This window comes from Micromys minutus (assembly GCF_963924665.1).
Source record: "Micromys minutus genome assembly, chromosome: 27".
Taxonomy (NCBI): domain Eukaryota; kingdom Metazoa; phylum Chordata; class Mammalia; order Rodentia; family Muridae; genus Micromys; species Micromys minutus.
This window is the reverse complement of record NC_137962.1, coordinates 19,840,033-19,858,146: the sequence shown is the minus strand read 5'-3', so window position 1 is coordinate 19,858,146 and position 18,114 is coordinate 19,840,033. Positions and strand designations below refer to the sequence as shown.

Genomic DNA, 18,114 nt, shown 5'->3' with positions numbered 1-18,114 from the left:
CTGGCATCTTTTGCCAGCTTTCCCTGCAGGAGGAGGTGACAATCAAGAACCCCAGCAGAAGAGCACAAGACCGGAGTGCTGCTAAGGTGGTCTCAGTCTTCAGTGGCTTGATGGGCACAAAGGGCTTCCTGTTCTACTGTTTGAGACAGAATCTTGCTCTGCAGCTCTGGCTGGTCGTCAGCTCCCACCTTGCTGGGGTCATGGGCGTGTACCAACAGGCCTGGCCTGGCTTTGTACTTTGTTCTTTTTCCTACCCCAGTTTGAGAGGTGCTGGGCAGTCCTTCATATTTGCAAATAATTTTCTTTCTTACAATTGTATTTACTTTATTTATATATAATTTATTTATTTATTTAGTGTGTGTATGTGTATATGCATATATGTGTACATGTGTATGTGTGTATGTGTATATGTTTACATTCATGTGTACATATGCATGTATATGTGTATATGTATGTGTACTGTGTATTTTTATGTGTGTGTACTTCTGTATGTATACATATGTATGTTTGTATATATATATATATGTGCTTGTGTGTGTGTGTGTGTGTGTACATGCAGAAGCCTTCAGGTACTCACAGAAGCTGATGGTATTAATCCCTGGAGCTAGAATTGTAGGAAGATGTGTCACCTGACAGGAGTCTGGGAACTGAAATTGGGTGATCTTAACCATGGGTCCATCTCTCCCATCTCCCCACGATCATCACCATCACCATTATTATTATTATTATTATTATTATTATTATTTTGCAAGTAATTTAGTGGTTCCAACGACTGGGGTTCAAATCTTTCTTAGCTTTTCTACATTTTAACTGTGCGAGTTGGGGCAAGTGACTTAAATTCTTTGTGCCTCAATGTGTTCTCTTCAGAATGGGTCAAGTTTGGTGATACATGTCTATAACTCCAGCACTTAGAAATGTGGGACAGGGTCATCAATAACCTGAGCCCAGCTTTGGCTACATGGTGACAGCCTGTCACCAAGAGTGGAGGGGCACAGTATACCTCCGTGTCATAGGTTATACAGACAAAAGGGTGTAGTAGGTTAAGCCAGCCTGTGCTCACAAGGTACCATGTGAACAGCAGCCCACGTTCCCTATGCCTGCCATGCTCTTCTGGACGATGGTGGACAGTCAGGGAAGTAGCCGTCTGTCTGTCACATCCTTCTCGGCCGGTGTCAGCTCCTTTGTGTTATACTCTTAGGCTCTGTGCTGAATTTTGTGTGCCACTATTAGAGACTGAGCACCACATACACGCTGGTCAAGCACTCTGCTTTGGGCTTCCTCCCCTGGTGGCTCGTGCAGACTGTTAAGTGGCGTTTAGTATGATCAGAAGCAGTCACATTTCAAGATAACAACAACAACAAAAGAAGCTTTTTCCCCTTCTAAGAATCAGAATGTGTTTTTACATTGCTGGGCTATGGATGCTCAGTTATGAATGTTTCCTCTGCTCTGTGGGGGGCACCACAATGTTCCCTGCCAGGATGGCAGGGGCCAGGCATCCAGATCAGGATTGGTGGATACAGGTAGGGGTCTCGGCTCACTGCTGTTGGTGGTTGGGTTCCAGAGGATGCTTATCATAACAGCCAAGAGAGTCAGAGGACAAGCAAAGTTCACACCTGGTGTGGCTTAGTGTGAGTGAGTGTGTGTGTGTGAGTGAGTGTATGTGTGAGTGTGTAAGTGTGTGTGGTAGGCGTGTGTGAGAGTGTGGTGTGTGTGCATGTGTGTGAGTGAGTGTGTAAGTGTGTGTGGTAGGCGTGGTGTGTGTGTGAATGTGTCTTGCAGAATGTTTTCTCTGAGACAGAAGACAATGGAGGAGTTTGTGGAGCTAAGGCAGAATCTAGGAAGTGATTTCTGCAAGGCCTGTGTGTGTGTGTGTGTGTGTGAGAGAGAGAGAGAGACAGAGAGAGAGAGAGAGAGAGAGAGAGAGAGAGAGAGAGAGAGAGAGAGAGAGAGAGAGAGAGAGACTGTGTTTAGATGAACCACTAGACTGTAAACTCCTTTGGGGCAGGAATTTGATGGGAGGTGTCAGGGGCTGGCAGCCCTCTGTGAAACACATCAAAAGATGTGTGTGTGTGTGTGTGTGTGTGTGTGTGTGTGTGTGTGAGAGAGAGAGAGAGAGAGAGAGAGAGAGAGAGAGAGAGAGAGAGACTGTGTTTAGATGAACCACTATGTAAACTCCTTTGGGGCAGGAATTTGATGGGGGGTGTCAGGGGCTGGCAGCCCTCTGTGAAACACATCAAAAGGTGTGTGTGTGTGTGTTGCCATTCTACCTGGCACTGAGGGCCTCTCAGGCTGGTCTGGGAATGTGGGGGCAGGAGGAATCTAGCTAGCACTGGAGTTTTAAAGAATGTTCCAGGGAGGGGTGAGAGGCCCAGGGCAGATGTGGGGTAGGCTTGGGAATGAGGAAGTATCTCTCAAGGCAGTGTGTGGTGGTTCTAGGGGCTGAGGTCTGGGCTGAAATCTTCCCAGGAGTGTGCTTCCCTTCCCAGCCCTCATTAGACACCCACTGTGTCACACACACACACACACACACACACACACACACACACACACACACACACGTATATAAATAGTTACTAGTGTGTCTAGGGGTGTGAGGACACAGAAGGGTACACATAGGCATCCCAGGAACCAGACAGTAGTTTGAGGAGGGGGTGAGGAAAGCCTTCTTTCTGAACTTGGGTGGTGGGGAGGGTGCAGTTACTCAAACAGCTCATCCCAGCTGTTTCATCAAGGGGCCAGGTTGCTCTAGAACCGAGGGAGCACTCCAGGAGCAGCTGGGCTGGGAGGGAGCCTGGAATGCCTAGGACCCCAGCCGGTGGGTGGGTGAAGGGTTTCAACTTTCTCAGTAGACCTTCCTTTTGTAGCACTTGGCTTTCCTGCCCGCCTCAGGAATCTAGGTATTCACTCCCCAGACCTGCTCCAAGAAGCCTTCCCGGCCAATTGTCAGGTGGTCTCTCTGAGGTTCAGCGATTTCTGGACTATGGGTATCTTGGGCAACCTGCCTAAGGTGTGGGTGTCTCACGATGGCGTCTTGGCCTCCTTCAGACACTTCCTGGGTGGACAGGTAGCCTTGGGCGGCGGTTGGGGGGCGGTGCGAGGGCAGAAGGCAGGCGGACAGGAAGGCCTTGGCGGCAGAGAAAGGTGGCCAGAGGCCAGCCCCGCCCTGTCCCCACCTGTGTGCGCTCAGCCTCCGCCCCGCATGGAAGGATAAAAGGTCGCAGACTGCCTGAGGTCAGGGAGTTCCTGCTGCTCCTCTCCTTGTCCAGCCCGCCGTGTGCAGCCGCTATGTCCCTCCACTTCAGCTCTCGCTCCACAGCCTACCCAAGCCGCGGGTCTCAGGTGCGCCTGAGCTCGGGCCGCGCCGGCTTCGGCAGCAGCAGCCTCTATGGCCTGGGCACATCCAGGCCTCGTGTGGCCGTGCGCTCTGCTTATGGGGGCCCGGTGGGCGCCGGCATCCGCGAGATCACCATCAACCAGAGCTTGCTGGCGCCGCTGAGTTTGGATATCGACCCCACCATCCAGCAGGTGCGCCAGGAGGAGCGTGAGCAGATCAAGACCCTCAACAACAAATTCGCCTCCTTCATCGACAAGGTGAGGCCGAAGCCCCAGTCAGACCCTAACTGTTCTTCCCGGCCACGCCCTGCCCTGGGATGCCCGCGTGGGTCTCTTATCTCGTGTGTCTTCGGTGGGCTCTTTGTGGTACCTCTTCTTACATCCTCTTTGCCTCCAACAACTGGCCTCAGGCTCCTCCCTTTCCTCAAGGACTCAAGTATTGTCCCCCAAGTCCTCTCCAGCTTCCTTAGTTGACTGAGCTCTTTGGGGGCTCAGAGCCACTTTGTGCAGGAGTGATGAGGCTGGGAGTTTGGAGACCAAGGCCAGAAGTTAGTTATTTGCTGTCTGGGTCCCTTCCCCCAACCCCGGGATGGCTCTCCCTTTCTCCATGGGAGAATGATGTATCTGAGGTAGATGCTGAGAATAAAGGCTCTGCCGAGGGAAGCTTCTGCCCTACTTACCTGCCTGTTCCTTCCGTTGTTGGTAGGAGGCAAGGCTACCTCTGCCTTTTGCAGATGACTCTGTGGGAGATAGGGACTTGGTTGAGAGATCCTTTGGAAAGTATGCTTCCTGTCTGGTCCTGCCATTCTTGGGCTTCTAGGAACGAGAGGCAGATTTGGGTTTCATAGGAGGACCCAAACCAGGAGAGCTGAGGTCCCTTCCAGTCTTCCTGCCTCCCAGCGTATTCTGGCCCAGAAGCCCTTAAAAGAAGCCTCCCAGGCATCTCTAGACCGGCTTCCTGTCTCCATGCTGAGCTGTCCCAACCCAGCTGGGTTCCTCAGGCTATTGCTTCAAGGCAGCTTCTCTTACCTCCCACCTTTCAGGTTGAGGAAAGAGGAAGGAGAGAAGATACCAAGGAAGAAAAAAAAAAATAACAGTGGAAGGAAGGGGCAATCTAGTCTGTCCCCTGAATACCCTCTCACCCTCAGCTTCAGGGAAGTCAGGGGCCATTTAAAAGGCAGAGACAGGGGACACCATTGAAGCAGCATTGGCTAGATACCTTGTACACCACCACACCGAGCTCACCTACTCCATCCATGGCTTACACTTGAAATAGGGTCCTAGAGATGAGGGGTGAACCCCGGAGACCGGCTGGTGGGTGGATAGGCTCTGCCGTTCAGCGGTTCCAGACTTTTCAACATCCTTGGCGGTATAGTCTGGCCTCTCAGTGCCTCCTCTTCCACACCCCTCCAGGTGCGCTTCCTGGAGCAGCAGAACAAGATGCTGGAGACCAAGTGGGCGCTGCTGCAGGAGCAGAAGTCAGCCAAGAGCAGCCAGCTTCCCCGCATCTTCGAGGCCCAGATCTCTGGCCTGCGGCAGCAGCTGGAGGCGCTGCAGATGGACCGCAGCCGCCTGGAGGTGGAGCTGCGGAGCGCGCAGGATGTGGTGGAAGATTTTAAGAATAAGTAATGTCCTTGGTGCCTCTTGGAGGGGTCCCAGCCCCTGGACAGTGTGCCTCTTACACTCTGCAAGTGTCCCTGGTTCAGGGGTCAGAGTGCACGGCTGCTCAGCACTAGAATGGCCCCTGAGTGATGCCCTTCGCTGACACAATCCCTGCCTCACCTCTCCTTGTCCTCAGGGGCGGTTGCTGGGACATTCTGGTCATTTTCCCCCTGTCTTAGTCAGAAATAACCCTGTCTACCTTGACAGTGCTGGTTCCTTTTGGGTGGCTGACTAAGTCCATAGGTACCATGAATAGAAGGTGCTCTAAGTAAGGACAGTGTCAGAACTTAGAGCCCTCATAGATTATTCTAGAACAGCCTTTTCCCCTCGTGCAGATGAACAAATGGAAACCAGACAGTCTATGGGACTTAGTCAAAATCACATAGCAGGCCACTGGAAACTTGGTCTTGAATCTGGGGCTGATGTGAGAAGGAAAGATACAGATGGGGTTGATGGTTTTGAATGACACTGCAGAGGTCAGGGCAGACCAGGGATGGAGCCACCAGAAACAGGAAGCCTGGGATTTGTGGGCACCTTTGAATGTCCCCACTGTACAGACAGCAAAGCCTGAGACTTGAGCTGGGCCCCAACCTGGCCACCCTGGCCCCCCTGCCACCGGGAACTAGGGACAGCAAATGTGCTCTGTGTGTGGTTGTGTGACTAAGAGGGACCAGGCATACCTGCTCTGACCAGAGGAGAGCAAACAGGACCTCTGGGGAGTGTCTCCCACCAGCTGCTTCCCTTGAGCAAAAGTCAACAGACAGTCTCATAGCAGGTGGAACCAGACAGGTGCAGCACAAGAGGCTTCTGGGTAGCCAGCCAGCTCCTGTTGTCAGGCACTCAGCCCACACCAGTCCCCTCACCTCTGTGGGCTCCAGGGAGAGGCTGAATGAGAGACTGGCAGCAGGCACAGGGAAGGGAGAGGCTTCCTGAGAGCTCAAGCCTGTGCATTTGGAGCCCATCAGCCCAGCACCAAGGTGGAGCTCTGTGGAACTGAAGTACCACCCTGGGTGTGTGAATGTCCTGAGCCTGGCTCCTGGCTGGCATTTTGCTTTCTACCAAAGATGTGCGGCTCCCTCCCCGTCAGTCTCAGCAGGCAATTCCTACATGCTCCTGAGAGTTCTCAGTTCTTCATCCCCCTCCCCATCTGTCCTTAAACTTTTGTTTGATTCTCTACATGCCTACACACTAGAACAGGCAAATGCATACTCTTCCCTTTTACCCTGCATTTGCAGAGATCCGCCAGGTCCCAGCTCCTTCAGAGGCAAAGGGATTGGGGGAAAGACTCAGTGTGGCCCGGCTTTTCTGGACTCCACATGGTCTGTCCTGATTCACCAAGCTTCCCCCCTTTGAGCTTCCTCTTCACAACTTAGGAGTGGGCCCACCTAATGGTCTGGTGTGTGCAGTGATGTTGGCTGTGGTCGTTAAGCCAGGGATTGTCCCTTTGCAGGCCAGTGACCCAGGCAGGTGACTTGCCTTTGTGTTTTCAGCTCTGACAATTATTACAGTACTGAATTGTGGGGCCGTTGGGAGGGGAGTGTGAGCTATCCCACAGGAAGTGCACACCAGTGCAGGCTCTGTAAGGCAGCCCCTAAGCATGGCTCGGTTTGTTCTCATCAGTAGCTACAGCCTTAGGCTTTTAATTCACATACATTTCCTGAGCCCCCTCCATGTTTTGTAGCCTGACCCCTGCTCTCTGGGGTGTGTCACTGAGGTGAGTGTTTGGGGACTAAGCTGTTGTCACCACCTCCTCTCCCCCTGCCACAGGTATGAGGAGGAAATCAACCGAAGAACAGCTGCTGAGAATGAGTTTGTGTTGCTGAAGAAGGTGAGGGGCAGAGGTGCTGGAGGGTGGGACCTGGGGCTTTACCACAGGGCTAGGACTGTGGCCAAGGCCTGCCTTGGACTAAATAGGGAATGATAAGCTTGGGGAAGTCTCAAAACCACACCAGAGCAGCACAGCCTGTGTTCATATGCCGTGTGTTCACGTGTGCCTGCATGTGTCTCCGTGTGAGTGCATGTGTATGTTTGTGTCTCTGTATGTATGTCTCTGTGAGTGTGTGTCTCTGTGTGTATGTGTGTGTATGTATGTGTGTGTCTGTATATGTATGTGTGTGCATATTTGTGAGTATGTGCGTCTATATGTGTGAGTGTGTCTCTGTGTGTATGTATATGTGTGTATATATGTATATGTGTGTCTATATGTGAGTGTGTGTTGTATATTTCTGTCTCTCTGTGTATGTGTGGTTGTGTGTGCCTCTGTGTAAGTCTGTGTCTCTCTGAGTGTGTCTGTATGTGTCTGTATATACATGTGTTTATATGTGTGTGCCTAGATGTGTGTGTATGTCTCTTTCTGTGTGTGTGTCTATGTATGTATATGTGCTTGTATGTGCCTCTGTGTGTATGTGTGCATATGTATGTGTGTATATGTCTATATGTGTGAGTGTGTGTTATGTGTGTGTGTACATGCACCTGTGTATATGCATCTCTAGTCTTCATTGCCAGCTTGACTGAATCTAGAGTCACCCAGGAGTTGAATTCGGTACACACCTTTAACTCCAGGGCTTGGCAGGCACAGGCAGAGGAAAGCTGCAGGACTACACAGTGCACGCTGGGCCAGCCTGGGCTACATAGTGAGACCTGCCTTTGAGTTATATCACGATTAGTCACTTGTAAGATTGGTGAGGTGCACCTTTGGGTGTCTCCAGAGAGGGCTGACTGGGGGCCGTGGACAGGGAGAAAAGGCCGGAGGGGGGGGAGAGAGAGAGAGAGAGAGAGAGAGGGGAGAGAGGAAGGGAGGATGAGGCAGACAGACAGACACACACAGAGAGACAGACAGACAGAGAGAGACAGGGAGAGAGAGAGAGAGAGAGAGGAGAGAGAGAAGAGGGAGAGAGGGAGATAGACAAACACAGAAAGACAGAAAGAAATAGATACACAGAGAAAAAACAGAGACGGAGAGACAGACACAGGAGAGAGAGAGAAAGAGAGAGAGAGAGAGGGAAAGAGAGAGAGAGAAAGAGAGAGAGAGAGGGAGAGGGAGGGAGGGAGGGAGGGAGAGAGAGAGAGAGAGAGAGAGAGAGAGAGAGAGAGAGAGAGAGAGAGAGCGAGCACGCACATGGTCACAGTTACGCAGACGCACCAACAGAGACCCTAGCTCCCACCTGGGCTGTACCTGTGGTTCACCTGCCTTGGAGTCATTCAGTAAAGCTGGAGTTGCCCATCTTAGGAGGGTGAAGGGCGTCTGAATGATTGATGTGCTCACATGAGAAGTCGAGGCTCTCAGTGTGAACTTGGCTTGTTCTAGGTCACACAGCCAGCTGTGGCTGAGTCAGGATTGTGTCCATGTCATGAAGCCTTTGGGAGCTGGGGACATGTTTGGTTTGGGGCTCAGGTTCTTTGGACTGCATGAAAATTGTCACCCATCCAGCAAGCAATCTGGAGAGCCAGGACAGAAGTGTCTGGGGAAGCAGGGGCAATTTGTCCTGAAAACATGGTTCAGGATTGGCTAAGTTGCTGTTGTCTCTGCTGACCGTTTTCTGTCTTGAGGACTTGGTGTCACTCTGTCCTGTCTTTCTACCCCAGGATGTGGATGTCGCCTACACAGTCAAGATGGAGCTGGAAGCCAAGGCCAATAATTTGCAGGACGAGATCAACTTTCTCAAGACTTTTCATGAGACAGTAAGTTCCAGGGTGTCACCTAGCCTGAGAAAGGGGGTAGCAGTGGATAACATCTGGCATGTAGCCTTGAGAAGGAGGTACAAAGGCATTGTCTGACAGGGTTTGACTGGGAATAAATATAAAACTGCATCCTATAGGGCACAGTCTCTTCTCATCGGTAAAAGTAGTTCAAACCCATTGCAAATAATATAGAAAAGTAAGTCACAAAATTGCAAAACAGATTAATAAACTATGTATTGACCTGTTTCAGATCGATGTGTGTTTGTACGCACACACACGCTTGGACTTGCGTCCGCACATTTTAAGATAGAATGTGATTGTTTCACCCAGGCTGACCTTGAACTCATTATATGATCTACGCTGGCCTCAAATTTAGGATCCTCGAGCCTTAGCCTCCTCAGGGCTGGGATTAGAGATGTGAGCCACCATGACGGGCTAAAATATGTATTCTGAGAAAATCAGTCCCGTGTTCTCTCAGGGGGTGGCGGCATGCTGTGGACATGCTTGCCTGCCTACACACACAGCCGTACCCTGGTTTCCAAGGCTGCAGAATGTACCATCACACCGCAGAGTAAAACAGGTTTTCAGTGTCTCCACTGGCTCCTGTCACCTTAGACTTGTACCCTGAGGGGGCCATATTGTCTCTTTATCTCTTTTAATCCCAGCAGTTTTAGATATTGAGATGCTAGCAGCCATGTGGATGGGCATGTGCTGGGTCTGTGGCCCTCACTGCCTGGCCATCTGCCCACTCCAGCTTGGGCAGGTTCCACTGTGGTCTGGGAACAGAGATAGGTCATGTCCCAGGCCCGCAGCCCAGTGACCCGTACGGTCCCTGCAGGAGTTAGCAGAGCTGCAGTCTCAGATCTCAGACACGTCCGTGGTCCTGTCCATGGACAACAGCCGCTCCCTGGACCTCGACGGCATCATCGCCGACGTCAAAGCCCAGTATGAGGAGATGGCCAACCGTAGCCAGGCAGAGGCTGAAGCCTGGTACCAGACCAAGGTGTGTGCTATCTGGGGTGTCTTTCCTCCTCCGGTTAGGCTCTGGGTGGCTGCTACCTTTCTCCTCCCCTTGTCTCCAGCCTTCAGGACCTGTAGGCCATTTGGCTAACTAAGGCCATGGTATACTCTGGAGTTCAGAATGAAGAAGGTGGCAAGGCTAGCCCGTGCCTTAGGTAAGAGCCAGGCTTAAGGAGCACAGGAAGAGGAACACACTGATTGCTGGCATTCAGTTTCATAGTGATGATCAGGTGGGGCTAGGCAGAGTGTTCAGTGGCCTGTCACCCCCACACACTTAATCCACAGCACGGCCCCTTTTAAGTGTGTAACACTATGATTGTCGTTCTAAACACGAGGAAGCAGGCACAGAGAGGTTGAGCAAGCTTCCAGATCTGCACAGCTAGTTTGTGGAAGAGCAAGGGACTAGATCCTGAAGTCCAGTGTTCCAGGCCCAGGAGACTTAACTGTTACTACAGAGACAGAACAACTGCGAGCAATCCTCTAAAGAAATGGGAGGGACACTGGAGGAAACCAGAAGTCAGGTTTGAAGGGTGCATAGGGCACAGTCCCTGTAGCATACACTGTGTAAAAACACAGGGACTCATGCCCTCAGTTTCTGACTAGGAAGGGTCAGGCTGTCCTGTAGTGGATTTTGTGGGTGTGGATGTGGGTGGGGTTGGGTGGAGGTGGTGCCTAGGGGGTAGCATCCTTTCCTGGAAATGGGGGCTGGGAGAAGCCTTCTGTGGATGGGGAGAGGGTCCAGTGGCTGGAAGTGATGGGCCACCCTACCATAACTGTGTTCACGGCCTTTCAGTTTGAGACACTCCAGGCCCAGGCTGGGAAGCACAGGGATGACCTCCGCAACACCCGGAATGAGATTGCGGAGATGAACCGCTCCATCCAGAAGCTGCAGGCGGAGATCGACGTCCTGAAGAACCAGGTGGGGACCCATCCTCCTGCTTCGACTGGGAGGCAGCTGGTCAGGTCAGCGTCGGAGTGAGTCTGGGGGGCCTGGGCCCAGGTGGGCGCAGCTTACATCTCAGGTCCTTGGTGAGTCCTACAGGTCTAGTGATTTTGGCCAGACCCTGGCTTAGGGCTGAGAGTAAGGGTCATGGTCAGGCATGGAGCCTGTGGAGAGGACCTCGGGCTGCATGCCAAAGATGAACCACTATGACACTGAGAACTCTGCACCGAGCTCTGGGGTTCAAAGCACACTTATCAGGGGTCCATACATGTCCCACCCCATCCTCACTCTGGACAGCACCCCTCCCCCTTTTGCTCAGTTCATGCTTCCTGAATCCTGCTTTTACGGAACCTTCACACTCCAAGGCCTTTCAGTCCGGCTGGGATATGATTCTCCCAGCTCTGCCTATGGCTGTTGCTTTCTCATCCCTGGGATGTAGGACCAGAGTCTCCTTGTGGAGGTTGGCTTCTTTAAACACCCGGCATCACACCAACAGCCCATCTGAAGTTCTCTGAAGCCCCTGCCACTGCCTGGAGGGTTTGAGGTTATTGTTAAGGGATTGACAGTTTTCACTTGGCTGGAATCACACACTCTTTGAGAGCAGAAGCCACTGGTCCTGTTTCACCATAGGGACGAAATTCTCGGAGCAGAGGCTGAGAGCACACAAAGATGGTTGGGAGTTGGGATTGAGGGATGTAGATGAGGGAAGGCTCTCTCAAGCCCTGGCGGAGATGCTTAGGACAGTTCAACTTGAGCAGGTGTGTGTGATGGGGGAGAGCAGCTTTAGCAAACCTACTTCACTGAGCTGCAGTAGGGATCTGTGGCTGATTTACCCAGAACTCCCCGTAGGCCGGTTTATAAACCAGGGCTGGCTGCTGCCTTCTGGCTTGGGTGCAGTGTTTTCAGTAGCTCTGCAGTGGAACAGTCTGGACTCTTGGCCAGGACAGGAGGCTCAGAAGAATGAGGGCGCTTTTCAAACTTTGTCATCGTCACCACATTTATACGCTCTCTTTCTTGTGCTTTTACTCAGATCGTTATTGCAACTGCGGACCTCAAGGGGCTGGGAAGGGTCTCTGGGAGCAGTAGGCTGGCCCTGGCCTGGGGGACATTAGTGTGAGAGGAATCCACAGAGCAGCGCCGTGAAGTAGAGGCAGAGACTACAGCTGAGAGAAGTCCCTAGGGTGGAGAGGGTCCTTGAGGAGGGCGGAGAAGCTCTGGGCTGGAGTGTAGGGGATAGAGGGGTGCGACTGCTTTTGTTAGTGTCTGTGTTAGGAAGCTCTCATGTGGGAAAAATGACTAAGAACCGACTTAGAGGAGAAAAAGAGTTATTTTTGGTTCACGGTTTTAGTCACAGTTTTAGTGCCTGATTACTGAGCATAATCATTTCGAATGGGCAGCTATGCTGAACATCATGGTGTGTGTGTGTGTGTGTGTGTGTGTGTGTGTGTGTGAGTGTGTGTGAGTGTGTGTATGTATGAGTGTGTGTATGTGTGTGTGTATGTGTGTGTGTATGTGTGTGTGTATGTATGAGTATGTGTGAGAGAGTGTGTGTGTGTGAGTGTATGTGAGTGTCTGTATGTATGAGTGTGTATGTGAGTGTGTGTATGTATGTGTGTGTATGAGTGTGTATGTGAGTGTGTGTATGTATGTGTATGTGTGTGTATGAGTGTGTATGTGACTGTGTGTGTGTATGTATGAGTGTGTGTGTGTATGTGTGTGTGTATGTATGAGTGTGTGTGAGAGAGAGTGTGTGTGTGAGTGTATGTGAGTGTGTGTATGTGAGTGTGTGTATGTATGTGTGTGTGTATGTGTGTGTATGAGTGTGTATGTGAGTGTGTGTATGTATGTGTGTGTGTGTGTATGTGTGTGTGTATGAGTGTGTGTGTGTGTGTGTGTGTAAGAGTAGGAGGATCAAGGTTTCTCACATCCCTTCATGGACACATCTCCAGTCACCTCAGTTCCATCTACCAGGGCTGTCCACTAAAGGTCCTACTCACCCAAGTAAACACCATTAGATGGGACCAGACTTTCAACATGTGGGCTTTTGTCACACAATCAAGACCCAAACTATGGAAGCACCCAAAGTGGGGACAGCTGCAGTGCTTATGGCAGACCCCAGCCCATGGGGGCTGTGTCACACTGCCCCAACCCACATGATACAGCCTCTGCCCCAAGCCTGCTATTTGGACTGTTCACAATGCTTCCTGTTTTATATTATTTTTTAAAAAATATCTTTTAATTAAACTATAATTACATCACTTCCTCCCTTCCCTTTCTTCTTCCAACATTCTCTGCCCCATTTCCTCTCAAATTGCTGGTTCCCGTTTTAAAGATGGCATTTGGTCCTTGTTCTCCACTGGCATCTGTGACCCAACCAGGATCCCAAGGCCTTGGAGCGCTGCCGGGAGGTGGGAAGGTGCTAGGGTTTGTAAACTATAGCAATGCTGATCGAGAATGTGGTGGGTTCTAGGGATCATGTTAAGACTTTTCATGTCTTTTTAAAAAAAGACTTTTAAAATTATAATTAGGCTCATATTTATCTGCTTTATTTCGTGTGTATGAGAGTCATGCTTACATGTACATACGTTTATCATTTGCATCCTGGGACTGGCCTTTTGGACAGTTGTGAATATCCATGTGGGGGCTGGGAATTGGACCTAGGTCCTCTACAAGAGCAACAAGTACTCTTAGCCACTGAGCCTTCTCTCTAGCCTGACTTTGCGTGTCTTCGATTATCTTACCCTCATAGTAACCCTATGAGACATACGCTGTGACCATTACTGTTTTAGAAAGAGGAGACTTTGGCTTGAAGGGGTTAATTCACCCAAGGCTACATCGCTAGAAAGTGGGAGAGCCAGTATCAGACCTGAAGCACTGGGCCTCTTATTCTGTGTCTAACCTACAGCATTCCCTGGTATTTGGGGGGATTGGCAGGGCCAGTGAAGCCGCCTTCGGCAAGAAGGGCAGATGCTTGCTGCGGATGGGTTGGTAGGAAAGTAGCGGTCAGTGGGCCTCTCATCTCACGGCTTTACTACTGCCCACAGCGTGCCAAGTTAGAGTCCAGCATCGCCGAGGCTGAGGAACAAGGGGAGCTGGCACTCAAGGATGCTCGTGCCAAGCAGGGAGAGCTGGAGGCTGCTCTGCAGAAGGCCAAGCAGGACATGGCCCGGCAGCTTCGCGAGTACCAGGAGCTGATGAATGTCAAGCTGGCCCTGGACATCGAGATCGCCACCTACCGCAAGCTGCTGGAGGGCGAGGAGAGCAGGTGAGAGATGTGACCTAGGCAGGAGGTCCTGGGGGTGATGAGGTCTGTCCTTGTTATTAATTTTTCTACAGGCATCTCCCAGGTCCCCTCCTTTGCAGGTCAGAGGGACAGGGTGCACAAAGCTTAAATGGTTGCTTCTTAGCTCTGTAGAAATTTGTCTCCCTAGAACAGTGGTTCTCAGCCTACTAATGCTGTGACCTTTTAATACAGATCCTCATATTTTGATCCCAACCATAAAACTACTTCCATCGCTACTTTGTAACTGTAATTTTGCTACAGTTATGGATTATAATGTAAACATCTGATACGTAGGATGCCTGGTATGTGACCCCTTGACTCCCAAAAGTTCATGACTCACAGGTTAAGAACCACTGTTCTAGAGGGAAAGGCCATATATTAAGTCCCTTCCCAAATGGGGCCATTAGCAGGGCTTTTAAAAAGTAGTTTATTTCTCTATATATGTATGTGTAAATGACTGGTGCATGTGTCTGGTGTGTGCACACTTGTGCTGATGCTTGGAGGCCAGAGGAGGATTTCAGTGTCCTGCTCCATGTCTGCCTTATTTTGAGAGAGAGAGTCTCTTACTGAACCCAGAGCTCGGCTGGTGGCTAGCCAACCCCAGTGATCTTCCTGTCTTCCAGCTGCTCCCTCACAGCCCTGTGGTTACAGGGATGTGTGTGGTACTTTTTATTTCTGACGATTCAAGTTCAGGTCTTCATGCTTGTTAGGCAAGTGCTGTCACTGGGCTGTCTCCTCAGCTCCTAGCAGGGCTCTCTCACTCCCATTCAGGAAGGCAGGTCAGGAGCACTGCCTCCAGGGTTTAGAGGGACAAGCTGTGGTTCAGTTAACTGAGTATGCAGTTGAGGCCTGCTGACTCTTGGCTATCCACAGGGCCCACGGATGCCCACAGGGCTAGGCTGCTTTTCATCGCTAACCAGGCTAACCATGGGGCACTCAGTGTGCTGTGAAGATTTCCTCTGTCCGCAGAGCTGTTTGCACAGTCACTTTCAGTGACAGCAGGGTTGGTGGGGAGGGACTGGGCTGGCTTCTAGCAGGACAGAGCACGTCAGTGAGAGGCCAACCTTGTTCTTAGTCCTGCAGTGGCTGATTGCTTTTGCTGACAAGCAAGGCTGTGTCTTGGGGATGGTTAGAATTTGGAGAGGCAAAGACATGGGAGTAGCCTTGTTAGTTTTCACTTCTTAGGATGAAGCACAGAGTCAGATAATATGTAGGCCATGTTTCTGCCCCCAGGGAGGAAGCACATATACCCTGGAGATAAAACACCTGCAAAGGATGAGTGTTTATAGACCAGGATATTATTATTATTATAAACATTTATTTGCTTGCACTTAAAAAGTTCTAATTTTAATTAATTAATTAATTAATTGTGTGTGTGTGTGTGTGTGTGTGTGTGTGTGTGTGTGTGTGGTCAGAGGACAACTTTTGGGAGTAGAGCCTTTTCTTCCAACATGTGATTGAACTCAGGACTTTAGGCTTGGTAGGCAGTCCCTTACCTTTGGAGCCATCTCCTTGGACCCAGGAACTTGCATATTTTTAAATGCTAAATTAAATGCGTGTGTGTGTGTGTGTGTGTGTGTGTGTGTGTGTGTGTGTGTTTATGTTTTTCTTTCCTGAGCATTATTCTTGAGCTGTGTGTGTGAGCAAGGATGAATGGAATGGATGGGAAGGTAGGGCTCTGTTGGGACAGGAGTGGGGTGTTATGGGGCAGAAAACCTAGGTGGTAGAAGGAGGGGAAAAACATGGTTGAGGGTGCAGGTCAGATGTAGAAGAGGGTCTGTGTACCCTGTTTCAGTATAACGTGTTACACTATTTCTAAGTACTTTTATTTACCTCCCTGGCTTCTTTGTGGGAAGAGGAACTAAACATCAGATGCCCCTGGAAGGCCAGCTGACTGCCCCACAGGCAGCTGCATCCGAGACACCTGGCTCTGAAACTTCTTCCTACCCATATGAGGCCCTGATCCTTGATTTTTCCTGTTTTAAATCCCTCAGCCCCTCTGTGATTCCTGGGCATATCAAAGACTCTGTGGTTCTGAAGCTCTCATAATTGTTACGAGTTTGTGTTTTTTGAGATACGATGTTGCAAATATAGTCACAAAATCGACACATACATAGAAAGGAAAAAAAATCAGATCAGCCACTCTAACTTGGACATTAGGTCTGTTCCTGCTGAGCCCTTTAGACAGCACCTTGGACATTCTTGCATGGAATTGCCGCTCGATGGCGTCCTGCCTTGACTCCTCCAACTTTTAGTAACTTCTACCATTTGATCCTGCATCCTGGAAGCGTCCAGAAAACCTGTCTTCCCTCAGTCTGATGCTGCTGAGGCCAGTCAGTCCTCACTGCTCTTCCCCATCAAAATAAGGTTTCTGTTTCCCGAACCAAGCAAATTGAACCCCAAGGCCAAGAGCTTGGTGACAATGGGACTCTGAGTCACCAAACAAACACACCCAGCTGTCTCAGACAGATTTTTAATTTCCACTGCAAGACCTGTTTCAGGCCCACGGGCTTCTGAAAGCCACCCCGCCTGCCCCCACCCTCGAAGTCCTGGCTGGGGCTGAAGTTAATCAGCCAACACTTCATTAATTATTTCAGCACCTATTAAGTAATTGTCAGTTCCAGGCCTCACGCTAGGGGCTGGACTCAGGAGTCTGCAGGCAACAGCCCGTTTTGAGAGCTTCTGGTGAGGAAGGGCAGAGCCACTCACCTACAATGAGCATGGCAACGGTTTCCCAAGCCCTAGGTGCTCAGGGCTGTTCGGGAACTTGAGAGCCATGTAGCAGTCTTCACAAATAGACCTGCCATCTTGGTTCTGGAGGTAGGACCAATTTAGAGGCAGGACACGAAGGGACTTTGGTACGTGGCATGTAGTTGGCTGGGAGAGGGGTCAAAGTGGAGCTTTCTACTCCTCAAGCATCTTCCAACAAGGCTAAGGGCAAGGTGGCAACTAGGAGGGAGGGATGGGCATTCTGCTTGGGGCCTGGAAACGGGTGGCCTGTGGTGCTAGCTCAGCGCTGAGGTTTCTGTGAAAGAGCTGATTTCACAGATCTGTCCTCTGCTCCACAGGCTGTCCGGGGACGGAATGGGATCCGTGAACATCTGTAAGTTCTCGACCTTGAGCTCTGTAGACTTAGCTGGGTCTCTAGCAGGGTAGACTGGCCCAAAGGCCTGGCTTGTGCGGCTGGGAGCCCTTCTCCCCCAACTCCAAACACAGTTTTGGAACTCGTACCCGATACCCAGCTCTGTGTAAGATGGCAGGGGTGGGGGTAGTGGGAAGCCAGGTGAGAGAAGGCTTTGAGCACTTGTGAAGGGGACCCTGACACTATCAGGGGTTTTCTTTGGGCTGATGAGGGGTGGCTGTTAGAGAGGGGCAGCTGTCAGGGAGATGGGTAAAGGAAGGGTGGGTTCCCTGGGTGGGGAGTGTGTACTAACAGATCCTCTCCTCTTCCAGCCGTTGTGAATTGCACTGGGGGCAATGGCAGCAGGCTTGTCTTCGGAGGGACCATGGGAAGCAACGCTCTGAGCTTTAGTGGGGGACCTGGAGCCCTCAGGGTCTATTCTATCAAGTCAACATCTACCACCCGCAGGGGCACCCACAACTGAGCACATGCAACCAAGCTGTGGCCTTGGAGAGACCCCAGACCCCTTTGTCCTCATACAGCAAGAATTCTCCTGCCTCATGTCCCTGTCCCAAGCCTGGAAGATGTTCTGACACTGCTGTTGGTTTTAATAAAGGGCCTCTCTGAGAGAGAGCTGCATTAGCTAGGAGTGTTGCTTACAGGGAGCAGAGGGTGTAGTGGGCTTAGGACTGGGGTTCAGACTGACCTGAGTATGGGGTGTACCTCTGAGATGCTGGACCCCTATTCACGGTGAACCTTGGTCCCAGTCCAGGCTGGGGCTGGTTCCAGTGCTTCTCCTGAGATGATTTAATTTTGCCACTGGGTACAGGAGAGTGTGGTAATAGGCGGATGTTGAAGTCCTTTCCCCTCTTAGGGAGGGTCTACTTGCACACCCTCATCCTCTGTTGCCAGCTGGTGATATTGAAGTGAGATCACCCACATTCAGTTCTCCTGGGCTGTTGCCTTTTCAACCCAAATCACCAATTTGTTGCAGTATCCTCTTCAACCCAAATAAACCCATTCAATGAAAACACAACTAAGTAATTAGGAAAACAAGCTGCGCATCTATTT

The 18,114-nt window shown here is 50.8% G+C and overlaps 1 protein-coding gene across 1 annotated transcript; it reads left to right on the top strand.

Annotated features, from left to right (window-relative positions):
• The first annotated feature begins 3,256 nt into the window (after positions 1 to 3,256).
• Positions 3,257 to 17,656, top strand: LOC308438261 (keratin, type II cytoskeletal 7). Its single transcript, XM_080939604.1, has 9 exons — positions 3,257 to 3,591; positions 4,747 to 4,958; positions 6,763 to 6,823; positions 8,581 to 8,676; positions 9,515 to 9,679; positions 10,490 to 10,615; positions 13,684 to 13,904; positions 16,991 to 17,025; positions 17,376 to 17,656. The coding sequence occupies exons 1-9, from the start codon at positions 3,286 to 3,288 to the stop codon at positions 17,525 to 17,527; spliced, it is 1,374 nt and encodes a 457-aa protein (XP_080795730.1). The 5' UTR covers positions 3,257 to 3,285; the 3' UTR covers positions 17,528 to 17,656.
• The last annotated feature ends 458 nt before the right edge of the window (positions 17,657 to 18,114 follow it).

What these genes read in the sequence shown, in the direction of transcription:
- LOC308438261 (XM_080939604.1), top strand. Translation starts at nt 3,286, where the DNA reads ATGTCCCTCCACTTCAGCTCTCGCTCCACAGCCTACCCAAGCCGCGGG. An exon ending in CTGGAGGGCGAGGAGAGCAG is followed by an intron (nt 13,905 to 16,990) that starts GTGAGAGATGTG and finishes TCTGCTCCACAG; the next exon opens with GCTGTCCGGGGACGGAATGG. An exon ending in AATGGGATCCGTGAACATCT is followed by an intron (nt 17,026 to 17,375) that starts GTAAGTTCTCGA and finishes CTCCTCTTCCAG; the next exon opens with CCGTTGTGAATTGCACTGGG.